Source organism: Thamnophis elegans, chromosome 8 (genome assembly GCF_009769535.1).
Source record: "Thamnophis elegans isolate rThaEle1 chromosome 8, rThaEle1.pri, whole genome shotgun sequence".
Taxonomy (NCBI): Eukaryota; Metazoa; Chordata; class Lepidosauria; order Squamata; family Colubridae; genus Thamnophis; species Thamnophis elegans.
In genome coordinates, this window is record NC_045548.1 from 53,568,686 (window position 1) to 53,586,152 (window position 17,467).

The window sequence follows — 17,467 nt, forward strand, 5'->3', positions numbered from 1 at the left end:
CTTCTTGATCAGCTTTGTATGGACTTATCTTAGCAGCTCCTTGCTTATAAGATCTCTCATCTAATCTTGATGCCCTCTTTCTGTTTCCTTATTCAGCTTGTCTTTGACTGTCAGCAGTGTTATCAATGCTTTTGCTAATAGAATTTCTTTCTTTAAGTCCATAGATTCTTTAATTTTATCTTCTTCTATATCTTGACTTTTGGAATAGATTTCCTCTCCATTTAATTCCTCTTTCAGTATTCCATTCTTTCCATTTTCAGGAACAAACTAATTACCATAGATATCAGCAGGTTTAATCTCTTTATATTCATTTTCCACTTTGGGTTTTTGAGTTTCAATCACCCCATTTTGCATTTGATGAACATCCTCAATTTTTTCATCATATTTTCTTGTTATGTGCTCTAGGTATTCCAGTTTTTTCTCTACTATATTTGATAATTTCTGTAGTTCTGAAAATATATTTTGCAAAGTTAAGACCTCTATTTTCTCTTGATGTTATGCCATTCTAACAAACACAGCTGCTCCAGCTTGGAAGGTTAATAAAATTAAAGCATAGATTCACAAAGAACATTGTTTTCACTTTTCTCTGATTGAAAATATACTTCAAAGGGACATCTGTGTGTTTCCCTTCTTATCACTCTGTAGCCAAACAGTAAAACCTTGTGGTGCCAAGTCAAAACAATCCGTGAAAAAAAATGTTCCGTTTTGAATACACAAAGCTCCGAACAACAAAACCTCCCAGCCTCCGAGCGGAAACACTGTTAAAGAGTTTCTTTTTGTATCTTTTTTGTATTTCAAGTTAGAAAAAGAGGTCCAATCTTTAAATGAATTAGAAAAATACCCACAGCAATAAAAGAGGAAAACTTTAGTCTATCAACAAGTTCAGCATCTTAGCCACTGAGCCATCGCATCCATACAAAGGTAATTGAAAGCATAATAAAAGGACTGTCTCTTCTGCTTTGTAATGTGGTGGAAAATTCCCTTTCCTATCCAATTGGTTCCTCCTTTTCCACACATAATCACAATTCTCACACTGACATTCACAACAAAAAACCCTTCTCAAACTCCAGCTGTTCATCAAGCGTTTTGCAGTTTTCTAGGCTGCACAATTCCAACCGATCACCAGTCGGCAGCCAAGAAGTATAAGTAACTCTTTGCTTCCACCTACAGTTTATAGATTGAATGCTTAACCAATCAAATCATAGGCAGAGGTCCCCAAAGCTTTCAGGCTTTATGGACCGGTGGCAGCAGTGGTGGTGGGGAGGGCATCGTTTTTTGTGCATGCCCTCTGCTTGCGCAAATGGAGTTTTGCACATTCGCCCACCACTTGCACAGCCCAGATCGAGCCTCGTACCAGTACTGGTCAGCGGATCAGGGGTTGGGAACACCTTTTATAAAGATATTTTTAAAAATAAAAAGTTAACCGATAGGAAAGAAAAAAGATGAGTGCATGCAGTAATCATTGAATGTGCCAGTTGGAGGAGAATTTTCACATACTAGATGGTGATGCAATTTCAGCCGAGTGAACTACCAATCATAGCCTTTAAGTGGCATGTATATTAAAGCTGTATGGAAAGCAGCAGCATAGTATGGATCTTTTCAGGACTCATGTAGTAAGCATGTACTTCAATTTAGGTAAAGGTTCCCCTCGCACATATGTGTTAGTCGTTCCCAACTCTAGGAGGCGGTGCTCATCTCCGTTTCAAAGCCGAAGAGCCAGCACTGTCCAAAGACATCTCTGTGGTCATGTGGCCGGCATGACTGAACACCAAAGGCGCACAGAATGCTGTTATCTTCCTACCAAAGGTGGTTCCTATTTTTTATAATTGCATTTTTACGTGCTTTCAAACTGCTAGGTTGGCGGAAGCTGGGACAAATAATGGGAGCTCACTCTATTACACAGTGCTAGGGATTCGAACTGCCAAACTGATAACATTTCTGATCGACAAGCTCAGCCATTGAGCCACCGTGTCCACTTCAATTTAGGCAGTGTTCATCCTTACCAGTCTGAGATGAGAATAGGTCAAAGTAATTGTGTGGAGCCATTTTATGAAAAAAATAACATTTTTCCTTTGAATTTCTTCTGAGCTCCAGTGCAGACTTTTGCAGTCTGATTTCCTCCAGAAGTGTTAAGGATTACAACTTTAGAAATTCCCATTCAACGTGTCTGTTGCTGGAAGTTCTGGGACTTGTAGTCCTAAAATATCTGGTTGGAATCGACTTGGGAAAGACTTACCTAACTAGCCACAGATATGCAACAACAACATCCACATGCCAAGCAAATATCTCGGAAGAGGATACCATCAAGCCAAAAGTTTGATATTTTTTCCAACATCTTGTGAAGGCAAAACTAGTTAACAAAGATACTCACATCTGATTTTTCAAATATTGGGATCTTATCATTGATGTCAATGACATGAATTTGCACTTCACATATAGTTGAGAAAACTACAAGGAAAAGGATATAATGAAATCAAGTGTGAGCTGATTTGCACAGAACAAATTCTCAAACCTTTTACAGTAGACACATCAAATATAACTAAAACATCCCACCGCAATTAATCCCTTCATAGGTATAGAATCAGGGGGAATCAGGCTCAAATTCACCCCATCTCTGGAAGCTCAAGAATGAACTTTAAATCAGTCACTTCCTCTTAGCCCACCCTACCAAACATTGCCATTATGGGATGTATGTGGGGCATACGTGGAAGCGAGTGATAATGTGCATTGCCTTGATTTCTTGTAGGAAGAACAAGAAATACATCTAACAAATAAGAATGTAGGCAATCCTCAATTTACAGCCAATACTGAACCTGGAATTTAGTCATAAGTCTTGCCAGTCATTAAGCAGGCCATCGCATAACCAACATAATTTTATGGCTTTTTGGTCTTAAAATGAATGCTGTGATTGTTAAGTAAACCCATTCCTCTGCACTGGGCTCTTTTTCTTTTTTTGCCAAAAAAAGTCAGAAGTAATTGCTGGTTTTTGCAAAAAAAAAAAAAAAAAAACTAAATTGCCATCATGGGGGTGCTGGACCCTGCGGGTGGCTGACTACCCAAAGTGTGGTTATGTGACCATGGAGGGAGGGAGGGGCAGCCATCAGAACTTCGAATCATTTAGGTTTGGTTTCATTGCAATTTGAATTTGCAATTTGGTCACTAAGCAACTGATCATAAGTCAAGGGCTACCTGTACTACTAGTAGTAGTTCAAGGGGAATAAAGGATTTAATGTTATTCCTTTATTTTAGAACTTATGTCTGAATATTCACATCTCCCATTCCAACATGGAAGGAAACTGCGATGCCAATTTTCAGCAGCATATTGCCCTTTTCAACCATATCTTATGGACACCTTTTTTAAAAAAAGCACATGAAAGATTTATAATTTTGCTTTTAGATGTGTAGCTCTTGATCAAAAGAAAAATGGGGAAAAATTAGTGAAAAGGGATGGATGGAAGAAATGAAAGAAGTCTGGATGAGAAAGTGTAGATCAGGGGTGTCATACTTAAGGACCAGGGGCCAGATCCAGCCCACAAGATGCTTAGATATAGTCCATGGCACCACCCTGGAAACAGTGAAGGACTGGCCCATGGTGCTTCTGCCAATAAAAATGGAGCTCGGGAGGGCTGCACACAGGTTCTCCCAAGCTCCGTTTTCACTGGGAGAGGGTTGCAGGAGGCTGTTTCAGCTGAAAATGGAGCTCAGGAGCCCATTTTCTCTGGCAGAGCAGTCCGGCCTCCACAGGTGCCCCAGACACAAGTGTCATTGAGGTGGCCACGTCCCCCCTGGCCATGGCGACTCTGACACCACCACCCCCGGAGGTCAAACACAACTCTGATGCGACCCTCAATAAAATCAAGTTTGACACCCCTGGTGTAGACTATCTTGTAATCCATGTTGCTTTAACAGAGTATTTGGGGAATACATGTAAGGTGTGATGCACTGACCTGAATCTGTCACATTCACCTGCAAATAGTAATTTTGGACCACTTGTCTGTTTAATCCCGATTTCAATAAGTGGACTGACCCAGTTCCCAATTCGATACGGAAGAGATTGTCTTGTGGGATTTTGGGGGTCTGGTCCAAAAGGCTGAACTTCAGGCGAGAATTAAGAGACCCCTTCTTGTCATTGTCTGAGGCAACGACAATTCCTATTAAATTCCCTGTTGGTCGCAGAAAAAACTGTAGTTAGACCAATAGCAAACAAGCATAGTTTAAAAAAAAATACTTATACAAAGACAAACATAACTTTTGGGAAGACAAACATAACTTTTGGGAATGGGCAAGGGAACTAACAGGATTCCTATATACACTGATTCTCAAATTCATGATACAGCTATTTGTGTGGAACATGATCTCCTAAAAACCTAACAAAAGGCAGTTAATATTTTTCAGTGGCCAATCCAGAAATTAGCCACTGAAAAAGATTAGCGATGAGCAAAATAACTTTTTTTTCAACTTTATCCTTGCAGTGAGGGATGTTGCATGTATAAAGGACCTGTCTATACAGTAGCAGCTTGGAAAGCAAAATGCTTTAGGATCAATCTATATGCATAATTATTAATAGTACTAATATTAATATTAGCATTAATGAAAAGGGTGCCCACTGGGAGATGTGTTGAATGGAGCATGAGTGTTTAGGATTGACATTTGCTCATTGATTTAATGGCCTGTTGTTGGATTAATTTCAAGATTTTTTTTAAAAAAAAAAATATAGTAATTGCGAACTAGCAGAAGATGCAGCAGCCTAGTAGCCAGCTACTGGAAGGAGGGTATGCAAAGCATCGCAGAAAATTGAACTTGTTATTAGAAAGTACTAAAGAACAGGAAACCATCCATTCTGGAAGATATAAAAATGGGTGAGGTTAGAAAACAGTGGTCTTGAAGCAGATCTGGAAGATGTAGGTTCAGGATACGTTTATAATATGTCAAGAAGAGAGGGAAGGAGAGGAGGTGGTCACCTCATTTCTTTATTGAGGAAGTGATGAATAACCTATATAGGCAATGAGTCAAGCACAAAGAATGCATTTACTCAGTGTTAATATATGACCTCAACTCATACTCATCTTATCAAATCAGAGAACTGAATATTTACTCGACCGTACTTTGCTGAATAAACTAAAAGGACACATTTCATCTATCATGCTATGATATATGATTACTTATATTAACTGGTTGCTCTCATGAGATTAAGCCATAAACTAGCCAATCCCATTAAAACATGACAACCCTACATGAATGCACACATGCAATTTTGGAAAAACTAAAATTTCTAAATAGCTGTTCTTCTCAGTACTACAGACACAAGGGTCTGACCATCTTCTTCCATATTTGATCTATTGGAATGATCAAATCCTTGTGACTGTACCACTCACAGGGATCTGACCACCTTCTTTCATACCCGATCTATTTGTGTAGGACTGGTTTTTTAGTATGGTCAAGATAACTCCTGTGGGATAGGAGAAGATACGTTTTCATTCTGTCTAAGTCAGGCATCAGCAACCTGCAGCCACATGTTGCTCTTTCATCCCTCTGCTGTGGCTCCCTGTCACCAGTCAGTAAAAGGAAAAAGGACGCAGCACTAGGAGAAGACTCTATGGTGGGGGAACCAGACTTCTGGTTGGTAAAAAGAAAAAGGATGCCATGCTAGGAGAAGACTCTATGGTGGGGGAACCAGACTTCTGGTCGGTAAAAAGAAAAAGGATGTCATGCTAGGAGAAGACTCTATGGAGGGGGAACTGGATTTCTGGTCGGCTCCAGAATTAAATGGCGAGCTTCTGGTTAAGAGCTTTGTGGCTTTTTGAGTGTTTAATGTTGTCGACCCCTGGTCTACGTCATCCAGGTCCTGAGCTTGGGAACCAAGCACTAATTAATTCTTTGATAGGATGAGACTAGGGGCAGTCTCATTTGAAATGTGCAGATTTTATTCTCAACGACTCCTAAATTATATATTTAGCGCCTCTCCTTAAATAGTTCATGCTTTAGAGTTTTTGGCGCTCTCTGAGCTGTTTGCTTTCAGATGTGTGAGTGTTCTTTTTTAAAATTTTATTGATACGTTTTTTCTTTAAAATACGTAAGTGTTTAATAAACAGTGTATTGTCCGGATCAATTTGCTTATACAAAGTATTAATGGTAATACTGGTAGTAATAATGATAATAATAACAACCGTAATAATAATGATACTGATATTTACTTTTATATAATGAAATTTTTGCATCTTTTACTTATACATATCAGTAATCTTTCATCCTCTAATTTCTACCTTTTTTATCTAACCATTGACAAAACAAACCCCATGTTAAAAAATATTCTGTTTCTTCCTTAGCTTTTATTATTGTCAGTCTAATATTTTTCTAATTATACTTTCATCTGTAGGTGTACCCTCATTTTTCCAATATTGTGCAAATACAATTCTCGCTGCTGTCGGCACATGTATTATTAAATATGTAATCCCTTTATTAGAATTTTCTAGTAATATACCTAACAAAAACAGTTCTGGTTTTAAGTTTATGTGTTGCTTTATCATTTTCTCTAACCATGTATGTATTTTCAGATGCTTGAGTGTTGATGATGTTACCTAGTTGAAATGTCTGCAAGCAAACAGCCAGCCTCAGAGACCACCGAGGATCTCACACTTCAACCCTGAGCTACACATATTCCCTTCTATTAGAACTCCTTATGCTATTCAAACTCATAAGAATTGATGGTATTAAATTGTATGCTCATTTAACTACCAAAGAAGCTTTGCATTCAATTATTTTTACTCATACAACCATGAAATGCAATATTTCTTACCCACATCCTCATTTTCTTGAACTTCAAATTTAGTCAAAATTTCGTTACACACAGGTGGGTTGTCATTGATGTCTACAACACGAACTGAAACATTGACTGGTTTGGCCAGCATTTTTCCCTCCTCATCGTTTGCAAAGATATAGAATGAATACTGAAATAGGATATATAATTAAACTGCAGGAATAATGAATACAGGCTTAAGGAATTACTAATGTAGTGTAAACTACGTTATCAGAGTTTTGCCCCATGTCATATAAAACCCATTCAAGAGCAGCATAACGTATTTGAAATGTTGATATCTAATAAGCTGAGTAAACAATAATTAATTTTTAAAAAAAATCTAACATAGAATGCGATGCTGATAATGAAATGCAACAGTGGTGGATTCTGGATCCCGTTGCAACCGGTACAGTGCAACGGGGCTGGGTGTCCCCCACAAGAATGCTTGTGCACACACCCGTAGCGCATGCATGCATACTTATCTCCTGTGCGGAAGCCCTAAACAGCTCAAATACCAGTAAGGAGAGTGGGTAGGCAGGTGGGCCCTCCGGAGCACCGTACCAGAACGGTACCTGGTGCTCCCCAGCAGGCACCGGTACGCCCATACCAGGGCATACCACCTGCAACCCACCACTGAAATGCAAGTAGAAAGCCACCTGAAAGGCATTGTAGTTTAGCTTTCTCCATATTTTAAAGCATACCCGCTATCCACTTTCATGTACTTACGTAGTCTTTCTCTTCTCTGTCTAGTGGTTTAGTTACATAAACTGTTCCATTCTGATCAACTGTAAATGGAATAGAATGCTTTTCTTTCTCTTGAATTTTATATGTTGCATATGGATCGTTCCATTGTACCTAATATTACAATGTAAAAATAAGCAACAAGTATACAAATGAAAAGTTTTGACCTGATAGATGGTTTAAAAAATATTTTTTCTCTCTTTAATACAACTAGGATGTCAGAATTGCCATTGCTAAGCAGTACAGTCATGTGACATCATGCTTTCCAACATGCTACTTAGCAATGCAAAATTCCTTTAGAGCATAAGATGTCCAGGGTTGCCTCAAAATGAGATGGATGGCAAATAATTTTTAATAATAATAATAATAATAATAATAATAATAATAATAATAATTCCAATCCCAATTGCCATCATTAACCAAAGACTACCAATCAGTTACTTGAAAACAAAACACAGATCTATAAAATGCTCAAAAAGTTTGGAAGGAATCTCAAGTAGGATTTTGACAACCTTGTATTTGGCCTACATTTTTTGCTCTCTTGCATTATCTTCCTCTGCTGCTTTTTGTAACTTCTTACCTATTGAAGAGTTCTGGGAAAATAAAAGTTTTGTGCATGTTGATATTCTGGATGGGTATAAGAGATGACTCGGCTGAACCCGAGGGAAGGGTCAAATGTGTCATCGGTTTGGAGTCATGATGTCTCAGTAAAAGACCTAAGTCCAGCCCCTTAAAATCCATTGACTCTTATCTAGAGCCAATTACTTTGATCATTAGTACATCAGATTCTTGTTAATAGATAGAATGAAATAAACTCTTAATGCTTTTGAATTCTGTCCTGGCTCCTGATTTTCTGCACCTGACAATGAGTCTAAGGAAGAGATTATTGCTCAAGGACTTACAAGATAATCATGACTTATGTAGAATAAGCACTGGCTATTACCTGGATGGAAGAACAGCAGAAAACACAATAGTCTAGAAGTTAAAAATTGGAAACTGCTTCTATTTTGGTGTTAAAACTATATTTGTACGTCCATGAATTCACCCAGTTGGAACTCTCAACTCAAAGAAAATGGTCATTTTAAAATAATAGAGACATAACCAGGTATGAATTTGTTGATATTCTTTTCCAATGGACCGACACGTTTGCTTTTTAGGTTTTAGAGATTCAAATAAAGATTTCTATTATCTGGATATAATATTTTAGGCCAAAGATTAACTTTCAGTATTCCTTTTTCTACTACCCACTGTAGCCAGTCAAATGCTTCTGAGCATCAAACAATCAACATGTCACTCAACATGATATCAATGTGATATCAACATGTTTCCATTACATATGACATTATCAGTTTTATCTCTAGCAATGTTTCTATCCTCTTTATCAAAACTATCCAAGCTTATTATGACAACTGGCCATATTGTGGAGCATAAGGAAATACTTCTTTTCCCTCTAGGGAATCTCCTGCCAACTAAATTAGATTGCAATATAAAATTGTTACAATCATGGGTTTCCATTCTTTCTCTCTATAATTTTTCTTACGGTAATCACTCTAATTATCCAAGGTCATATTTGCATGCTACAGTGGCATTGCTCTATTGGATGCAATTGAGAAGTGGAATTGCTGAATGGCCCAGTTGTAGCATATGTGGTGGAAGTCAAAGGCTGTGTCTTTAATAATGGATGGTGAGTTGCCTGATCATTTTAGGAGCTTACATGAGTGATGATCATGGGGTGTGGCTTTGTAGAGTTCTCCTGGAGAAATACTTCTGGAGGAGATTTCCAGAGGTTTTCCAAAACAGTGATCTCCACATCAGCCTCATCAGAAAAACTATTTATGTACTGGCCTGCCATATCTTTTGCTCTCACCACAAGGAGAAAGGCATTCCCTTTTGTTGTGTCCAAGCTGGTTTTTCCTGAAATTGTAACAGAGAATAAAACTTGAAACTATGCACTCTTTCTCCTACATTCTGAAACAATTACAACTCCCTTTCTTTAGCAATAATCCCATCACTTATTTTCTCATAAAGCTTGATAGTTACCATAATATTTATGTTTCTGAGTAATGGCAGGTTCTGCTGTAACCCTGCTTCCCAAACATAGATATGTGAAAGTCAGTTTTACAAGTGATTGGTTTTCTTTCTTTTCATCTTTTGTGCTAAAGTCTATCAAGGATCCCAAATACCAAGTAGCTACAGAAGACATCTTAGCATATAACAGCACAGGAATCTATTTCTGCTTCATTTATCTGCGGATTTCAATGATGTATGATTGTGGAGGTTTTTTGGGGAGGGTGGATCTTTAGTTTCTCTTCAGTTTGCATAAATATTTTGCATTTGTGAGAATGTTGGTGCTTGTGCTAAGTTTCCAGTGTTGCCAGTTATCGTTTCCTCAGAAGTTACATCACATTTTCCCAGCAATACTTCTGAACCAGATGTTATGTAATGATTTCTTTATGTATCTTTCACATATATACACCAAACCCTATGTAGCTAGTAAAACATTGGGACCCTTTTCTACATTTGGGAGGGCGGATTTAAGCCTTCTAGGGTTGGTTTTACTAGGAATTTACTTGGGGATTTGGAGTCCATTTAGAAATGGTAGGTTTCCCAAATGTCAGAAAATTAGATTAAGAGATGTGAAAGACTACTGACTTTGTCATGGCCATATGTTGCCAATGAAATCTAGGTTAAACTGTACAAGACTTAATTATTTTCATCTTATATTTTGTTGATTTTTAATTAATAACAAAAAAGAGAAAATAGCAAAACACAAAAGTTAATAATGTCAAAGAAATGAAAACAATACACAAAAAGCACTCTAATGAAAATGTGCAAGAAATCCAATAAGGGAAAAAACATAATATATACCATTATAATACAAAGTAACAATTCTATATATACTCGTCTAATGCAAATATGATTCAAATATGTATATATTTCTAATACATGTGTATGACAATCTTTTTATGGCCTGTCATATTAGAGTCGGGAACGACTAGCACATATGTGCGAGGGGAACCTTTACCTTTACTATTATGTATAAATGAGTGCCGTATTTCATTATACATTCGTAGCATCACTATGAAAAAAAGTTACCTACCAGCAGCAGTTGTAGAAATTGCTCCTGTAACATTGTCAATCTGAAAATACATGTCAGTGCCAGGCAATCTGGGAAACTGATGAATGATACTATAGCTGAGCTGTGCATGTAAGGTGCTGGGATCATCGCGATCAAAAGCAGTAACATACATGAAAGGCTTCCCTGTATGGTGGGGTTTTTTTTAAAAGAAGAAAAAAAAACACAGTTTGGAAATGGAAAGTCTCACTCTGCACCAAAGAAGCATCACTGAGTTTCAACATATACATGCCAATCTCTTTAAATGGAACATCCTAAGCATAATTTATTTAGTTAGAAACCTCAAGAAAAACCCTCCAGGTCAAGATTGGCTTTAGATATTTTAGCATTTTAAAGGGAGGGGGATTATCTTTTTCACATGGTTTTGATTTGTGAGACCCTGGGAACATTCCTTTCTTTTAATAACTTTTCACTGGCTCTCTTATTTTATATCCTTCACATGTCAACTGTTCCATCTTTTAGCCATTTTTCCCATCTGGTTCCTCGGCCTCATATTTCAAGAAACCCCAAAGTGGACTTTAAGAAAAGTGACTTAGGATAGTTTGAATTAAGGCTACTTGAGAGGAAATTGGAATAGTACTATACTCTGCTTTTCAGTCAAAGTTGCAAAGGTACAGTATCTTTGGGGTTTCACCTAGATCCCTGAAATAGTTATGTAAACTTAGGGGGAAAAAACATGGCATTTAATTTTACTTGGTGCTTCCTCTTTAAAGGTGTGCCCAATAAAGAAGCATCTAGGGTGCTTCCTTGTGCTGTTGTTGGCCACTGTGAGAACAGAGTGCTAGATGGTTCAGAGGCCAAGAATCTAATGCAGTAGGCATTGCTTAAGATGGGCAAGACATAATGCACTCCTATTTATGCCTAGGAAGGAAAGAAGAGGGAGGGGGAGAGATTGAGCGGGAGACAGTAGAGGTGATATTCTGACCAGTTCTGGAGAAACCGGCAGTGGAAATTTTGAGTAGTTCAGAGAACCGGTAAATACCATCTCTGACTGGCCCCGCCCCGCATCTATTCTCTACCTCCCGAGTCCCAACTGATCAGGAGGGAATGGGGATTTTGCAGTAACCTTCCCCTGGAGTGGGGAGGGAATGGAGATTTTACAGTATCCTTCCCCTGCCACGCCCACCAACCCACACCCACAGAACCGGTAGTAAAAAATGTTGAATCCCACCACTGAACTTAGCCTGTTTGTCATAGTCTCCCATGATTGCTTGGCAATAGAATAGAGAGAAAGTAGTCCCAAAGGTGCTTTTTCAAGAGGAACTAGATTTTCTGGGTTTTTTTCTTTTTGTTTGAAGATGTTTCACTTCACATTCAAGAAGCTTCTTCAGTTCTGACTGGATGGTGGGGAATGGACCATCCAGTCAGAGCTAAAGAAGCTTCTTGGATAAGAAGTGAAATGTCTTCAAAGAAAAAGAAAAAACGAGAAAAGTCCAATTGCCTCTTGAGAAAGCACCTTTGGGGTAACCTTGATGACTGAGAATCTCCATAGACAGAGGGAAAATAGCTTTTTATATTATATTCAGTTTCATGTTTAGTATTTAAAATTTCTGGGAACCTCAAATATGTCAAAATAAATATGGAAACAAATACCTGGTCTGGAGTGTTCTCTAACTTCACCAGTGTATACTGTTTTACTGAATTTAGGTGGGTTGTCATTGATATCCACAACATTTATGATGATAGAATAGGGGCCTTGCACCCTTTTGCTATTTTGATCTAGACCTTCCAACTAAATTGGGAGAGAGATGAAGAAAAACAATATTAAAACAAAGCATTTTCCATAACACAATACATTGTCTCCTTCCTTTTGAACTGGCTGAATTAAAGAGAATAAAGGAGTTGTAATAACATGTACCTGTCCATAGTTCAGGGAAGGTATAACAGGAAACCCCAGATAGGGCACAATAGGTTGCTAAATAGAGTATGTTTCTTTCTAAATGTACTTGGTGAGCAATGTCATTGAGCCACAGTGGCGCAGTGGTTAGAGAGCAGTACTGCAGGGCTGCTTCTGCTGCCTGCTAGCTGCCTGCAATTTGGCAGTTCAAATCCCACCAGGCTCAAGGTTGATTCAAGGTAGGATGGAAGGTAGGTAGATAAAATGAGGACCCAGATTGTTGGGGACAATATGCTGATTCTGTAAACCACTTAGAGAGGGGCTGTAAAGCACTGTGAACCATTGTTGTTGTTGTTGTTGTTAGTTGTGAAGTCGTGTCCAACCCATCGCGACCCCATGGACAATGTTCCTCCAGGCCTTCCTGTCCTCTACCATCTCTGGAGTCCATTTAAGCCTACGCCTACTGCTTTGGTGACTCCATCCAGCTACCTCATTCTCTGTCATCCCATTCTTCTTTTGCCCTCAATCTTCCCCAGCATTAGGCTCTTATCCAGTGAGTCATCGTGAGAAAAACCCATGGAACGCGAAGCAGTATATAAGTCTAAGTGATATTGCTATCATAGCAACTTCTGCTTTTTACGTACTTTTGTTCAAACAACTGTATTTCCTTCTTGCTCAATCAACTAAAGTGTAAAGGCATACTGAGTAAATTGTTTGGGGTTCTTTCAGTTTTATAAGAGGGCCCTCCTTTGTCCAGATCTGAATAAAAGTGTGACTCAGAGAGAATTGAATTCTGACTCTTTGTTTGTGCTGGGCCACATCTATACTCCTGCTTAACAAACTAAGGCTAGGTTTAAGGTAATTTGGAAGTCCCTATAATACTAAACTATGTTGCTTTAACCTACACTCTCACCTACAGTTACCTGAATTATCATTTATTTGGATGAAATCCACACTTTTTATTTGGCCCATCAGAGATATCGACTAGGTCTGATTTATTTTGGCCATGTCATGCATGCAAAGAGAAGGAGAAGTCAATGATGGTAGGAATGAAAGATTAAGATTTAGACTTAGAATAACTTTATTTTCACTTTGAGTGTACACTAATCAGCATACATAAAAATGGAATTCCATTACATATAGTTCTCAAAGGGTCTCCACCTCTAATATACACTACATGAGCAAGAAGAAAGGGCAAGCAAAGAATATGCTGGCTTGATAACATCAAAACTGATACAAAGATGAATATCCAACAACTGAAAGAAGCTGTGCTTGACAGGGTAACACGAAGAGCACTTGCCTATAAAGTCACTAAGGGTTAGATATGACCGAATGGTTAAAACGATGACATGTGGACCATCACCATCAAAAGCCATTCCTTACTTCCTGAGTACTACCAATAACATCATCCTCTTCCCACTCCCAGCCCATTACAAATGCACAACATGCCCATATTTTTCAAGTTTCAATTCAACATTGCAGTTTTTTGACCTAGAAAACTACTGATAGACTACTTAAGCCAAGCTTACATTCCCTGCACAAATGGGAAGAGGAAGAAGAAGGAGAATGGTCAATCAGGTTTTGCAAGACCTATAGATTTGGAGCGAGTATCAGTCTGGCCCCATGATTAATTCATTATAATGCAGATTGAAATTTCTGAACTGAGTTTAAGAAACAGGTGGGGACAACACAGGAGACAAAAGCAAAATGGCTAATCTCTCACTTGTTAACATAACTAATGTTACAATTCATTTTCAAAATTTCTCACCTGCTTATTCCTAGTCTTGTCTGCTTCTCTCTGGTCAAGGCTAAAACTAAGGTAATCAACAGGCTAAGAAAGCGGAATTTGTGAAATGGGTAATGTGCCTCCATTGAGCAACCTGGCAGTCCTCTCCCATTGTTATAATAGCTTTTGTTTTCAGTATCAGTGTTTCTGAGCTTCAACCACTTTAAGATATGTGGACGTCAACTCCCAGCATGGCTGGGGAATTTTGATGAAGTCCGTGCAACTTGAAGCTGAGAAATACTGTTTCATAGGGAAATGAAATAGCCACGGAAAGGGTTGATTTGAGAAAGGGTGAGCTCTTTTTTTTTGGAGAAGAAGGGACCCATGTGGGAAAGAGAGAAATAGGTCGTGATAAGTAGGGGAAGTAGATAAAAGGGGGATTAGAAGGATGGTAGAGAGCATTCAATTTATTTTATTTTTGCAAGCGTAGTTGATGTTATTTGCCTCTCAACCATTATCAAGTTTGTTGACAATAAATTGGACAGAGTACCCCAAACCACTTTATGTGGTTCAAGTCTTCCAGAATATGCTACTGAATATGCTACTTTCAATGGTAAACCATTAAATTAAGTGATATTTAGTTCTTTCTCTATAAATAGAGGTAACAATAATAGCATTTAACATACCTATTTTATTGGGGGGATTGGCACCCCAAATCAAAATACACCAAGGATGACCAAAGTTTGCAGTCTTATCGTTTACAATATAATTACTATATTGTTGTTATGTGCTCTGCCTGAAAGCCCAAAAAAGCTTTTTGAATTGTCAACTTCCTACACTAATACCCACTCCTATTATGAATGCAATGGTTCTGAAAGGGGTAATATTACTTTGCATTTTTATATGGTTTATGATCTTTGATAAATTTAGGTTTTGAGATGTTAAATTGTTATACATGAATGGTGACTTTTAGTTTAATTGTATTTCTCTTTCCAATTGCGGCATGTTGTGCTGTTTTTGTTTAATACGTTGGTCATCATGTCCTGTATTACCAGATTAAAAACAGAATAAATAATCCATCCATCCATTCTTCCATAGAAACATAAGCATTGGACTAGAAGAAAGTTACCAGTTTTGTTTTGCTTTTAATTATTATTGTTTTCATCTTAGAAGCCTTCACTCAATCTTTTGGCGGGAAATAACAGAACACTTAACATCACTTTTGGTTTACCTGTAATTTATATTGTGTTTTGTGTTCCCAGTCTAGAACTCCGCTAACAGTCAGGACTCCACCTTTGACATCTATGATGTCATCTGTTTTACCGGTCAGTTTCACGCTGTAGGTAGGGGGTTGAAATGTAAACTGGTATGAAGAAAAAGAAGAAATTCAGAATTCCATTTTTTCTTATGTGAATCAAATTCCCCCTCTTTCTTTTTTTTGTTCTCCTCATTTTGTTTTAAAATGGCAGCATGATTTATTTCCTCTTCATACACCTTCAATCATTTTTTTTCAGATTTGTTCCAAAGAAAGAGAAGAGTCAGTGGACATTACCATGTATAAATACTGTGGTCCCCCTTTACCCTCTTCAACATAAAAAACTTTGTCCTCCAAAGGTCCAGTGATAGGCGACTGCACGTTACCTTCAAGAAGGTAAGCAACCTGCAAGGACAAGAAATGACAGAATTTACTCATATTTTCCATATTAATTGATTACCAGGAGGTACGACATCATTGCCAAAGCAGTTTCATTCTTTGAAATTATAATAGAGGGAATAGCAGTACTTTCTTAAGAATGGGGAATAAATTTTCATTCCAAACAATTCAGCAGATAGCAGACAAGAGTCTTTAGCATTTTACATTTATACTGAACACAATAAATCCTGGCAGAAGTTTCTAAAAATCAAAATAATCAAGAAAGTCTAAAATATTTACAGTTAAATTCCTAAAGTTGAGGAGGTAAAATCAAACTCAAAACATATGTTTGACTTTAAATTTGAAGCATTAATAATGAAATTGCAAAAATATAGTTTGATAATGTTTGAGTACATTATCTGCAAATAGATCATCTGTATTTAAATTATTGAGGGTTGTATAAGGGGGTTTCTTTAGCCCCAAATCAGTTTATTCATATACATATACATACATACATACACACACATACACACACACATACTATTGTTTCAACATTATATTGCATTATTTCAACAACAGTAATAAATCTTGATTCCTGTGAGGTCTAATTAAGAATGGAAACATTAAAAAAAAACCCACTGACATTGCCTAACTCTACTTTTGATGCTTAAATCTTAATCTATATTTTATTCTGGATATATTGCTATCAGCTTCTCACAAAATAATTTTGTTTATTATGAATAAGCAGAACTATTATGCAGACACATCCCCTTGAATAATACAGTTCTACAGATCTTTTTTTCTCACAAAATCATTCATCTTCCTGAATTGAAAGGCCATACCCAAGCTTTAGACATCTCCAGTGGTGGGATATAGTCGGTTCGCACCAGTTCAGATGAACCGGTAGTTGGAAGGACCCCCTGGCCCCATCCACTCCGCCCTGCCCTCCCAGGAGTCTCCACATGGCCCATTTTTCCAGGTAAGTGCAGGGGCTGTGCGGAGGGTCTGGGAGAGCAAAAATTGGGTCTTCCGGAAGTCTGACACCAGGCCTGTGTTCAGCTTCCGGAGGGCCTCTGGAACCTGGGGAGGCCTTTTTCCCACTCGTGGAGACTTGGGGAAGACTCTGTAGGGTGAAAAACGGTCCACCAGAAGTCCGGAAGCAGAATGCCTCAGGAGCCTGGGGAGGTCATTTTCGCCTTCCCAGAGGCTCGGGGAAATCCTCCAGAGCCTGAGGAAGGTGAAAATGCCCACCACCACCATGGTGCAGGAAGCTAAGTAGGCCAAACCCACCATGGCCATGCTCACCCAGCAACCACGCAGAGAACCGGTTGCTAACATTTTAGAATCCCACCACTGATCATCTCCTGTTTGAATTATTGCAATGTGCTATACATGGAGCTGCCCTTGGAGACCATCTGGAAGCTGTACCTGATCCAGAATTTAGTGCAGAATCCACATGCAGTTTTATGTACCGCATGATTCAGTCAAGTAACACCACTGCTGAATGAATTGCACTGGTTTTCACTTGCTTTCCAGGTATAAATCAATGTGCTGGTTATCACTCTGAAGCGCTAATGGGAAAGGGCCAGGTTACCTGC

At 38.2% G+C, this 17,467-nt stretch overlaps 1 protein-coding gene across 1 annotated transcript in view; it reads right to left on the minus strand.

The window, feature by feature from the left end:
* Window positions 1-17,467, minus strand: part of CDH17 (cadherin 17) — a 38,321-nt gene that overhangs the window by 18,537 nt on the left and 2,317 nt on the right. The window contains exons 2-10 of the mRNA XM_032222285.1: window positions 15,789-15,896; window positions 15,468-15,599; window positions 12,267-12,405; window positions 10,638-10,799; window positions 9,252-9,451; window positions 7,523-7,651; window positions 6,797-6,947; window positions 3,948-4,163; window positions 2,372-2,448 (exon numbers count right to left, since the gene is read on the minus strand). Coding sequence (XP_032078176.1) covers window positions 2,372-2,448; window positions 3,948-4,163; window positions 6,797-6,947; window positions 7,523-7,651; window positions 9,252-9,451; window positions 10,638-10,799; window positions 12,267-12,405; window positions 15,468-15,599; window positions 15,789-15,896 — 1,314 coding nt within the window. The remainder of the gene's footprint in view (window positions 1-2,371; window positions 2,449-3,947; window positions 4,164-6,796; window positions 6,948-7,522; window positions 7,652-9,251; window positions 9,452-10,637; window positions 10,800-12,266; window positions 12,406-15,467; window positions 15,600-15,788; window positions 15,897-17,467) is intronic.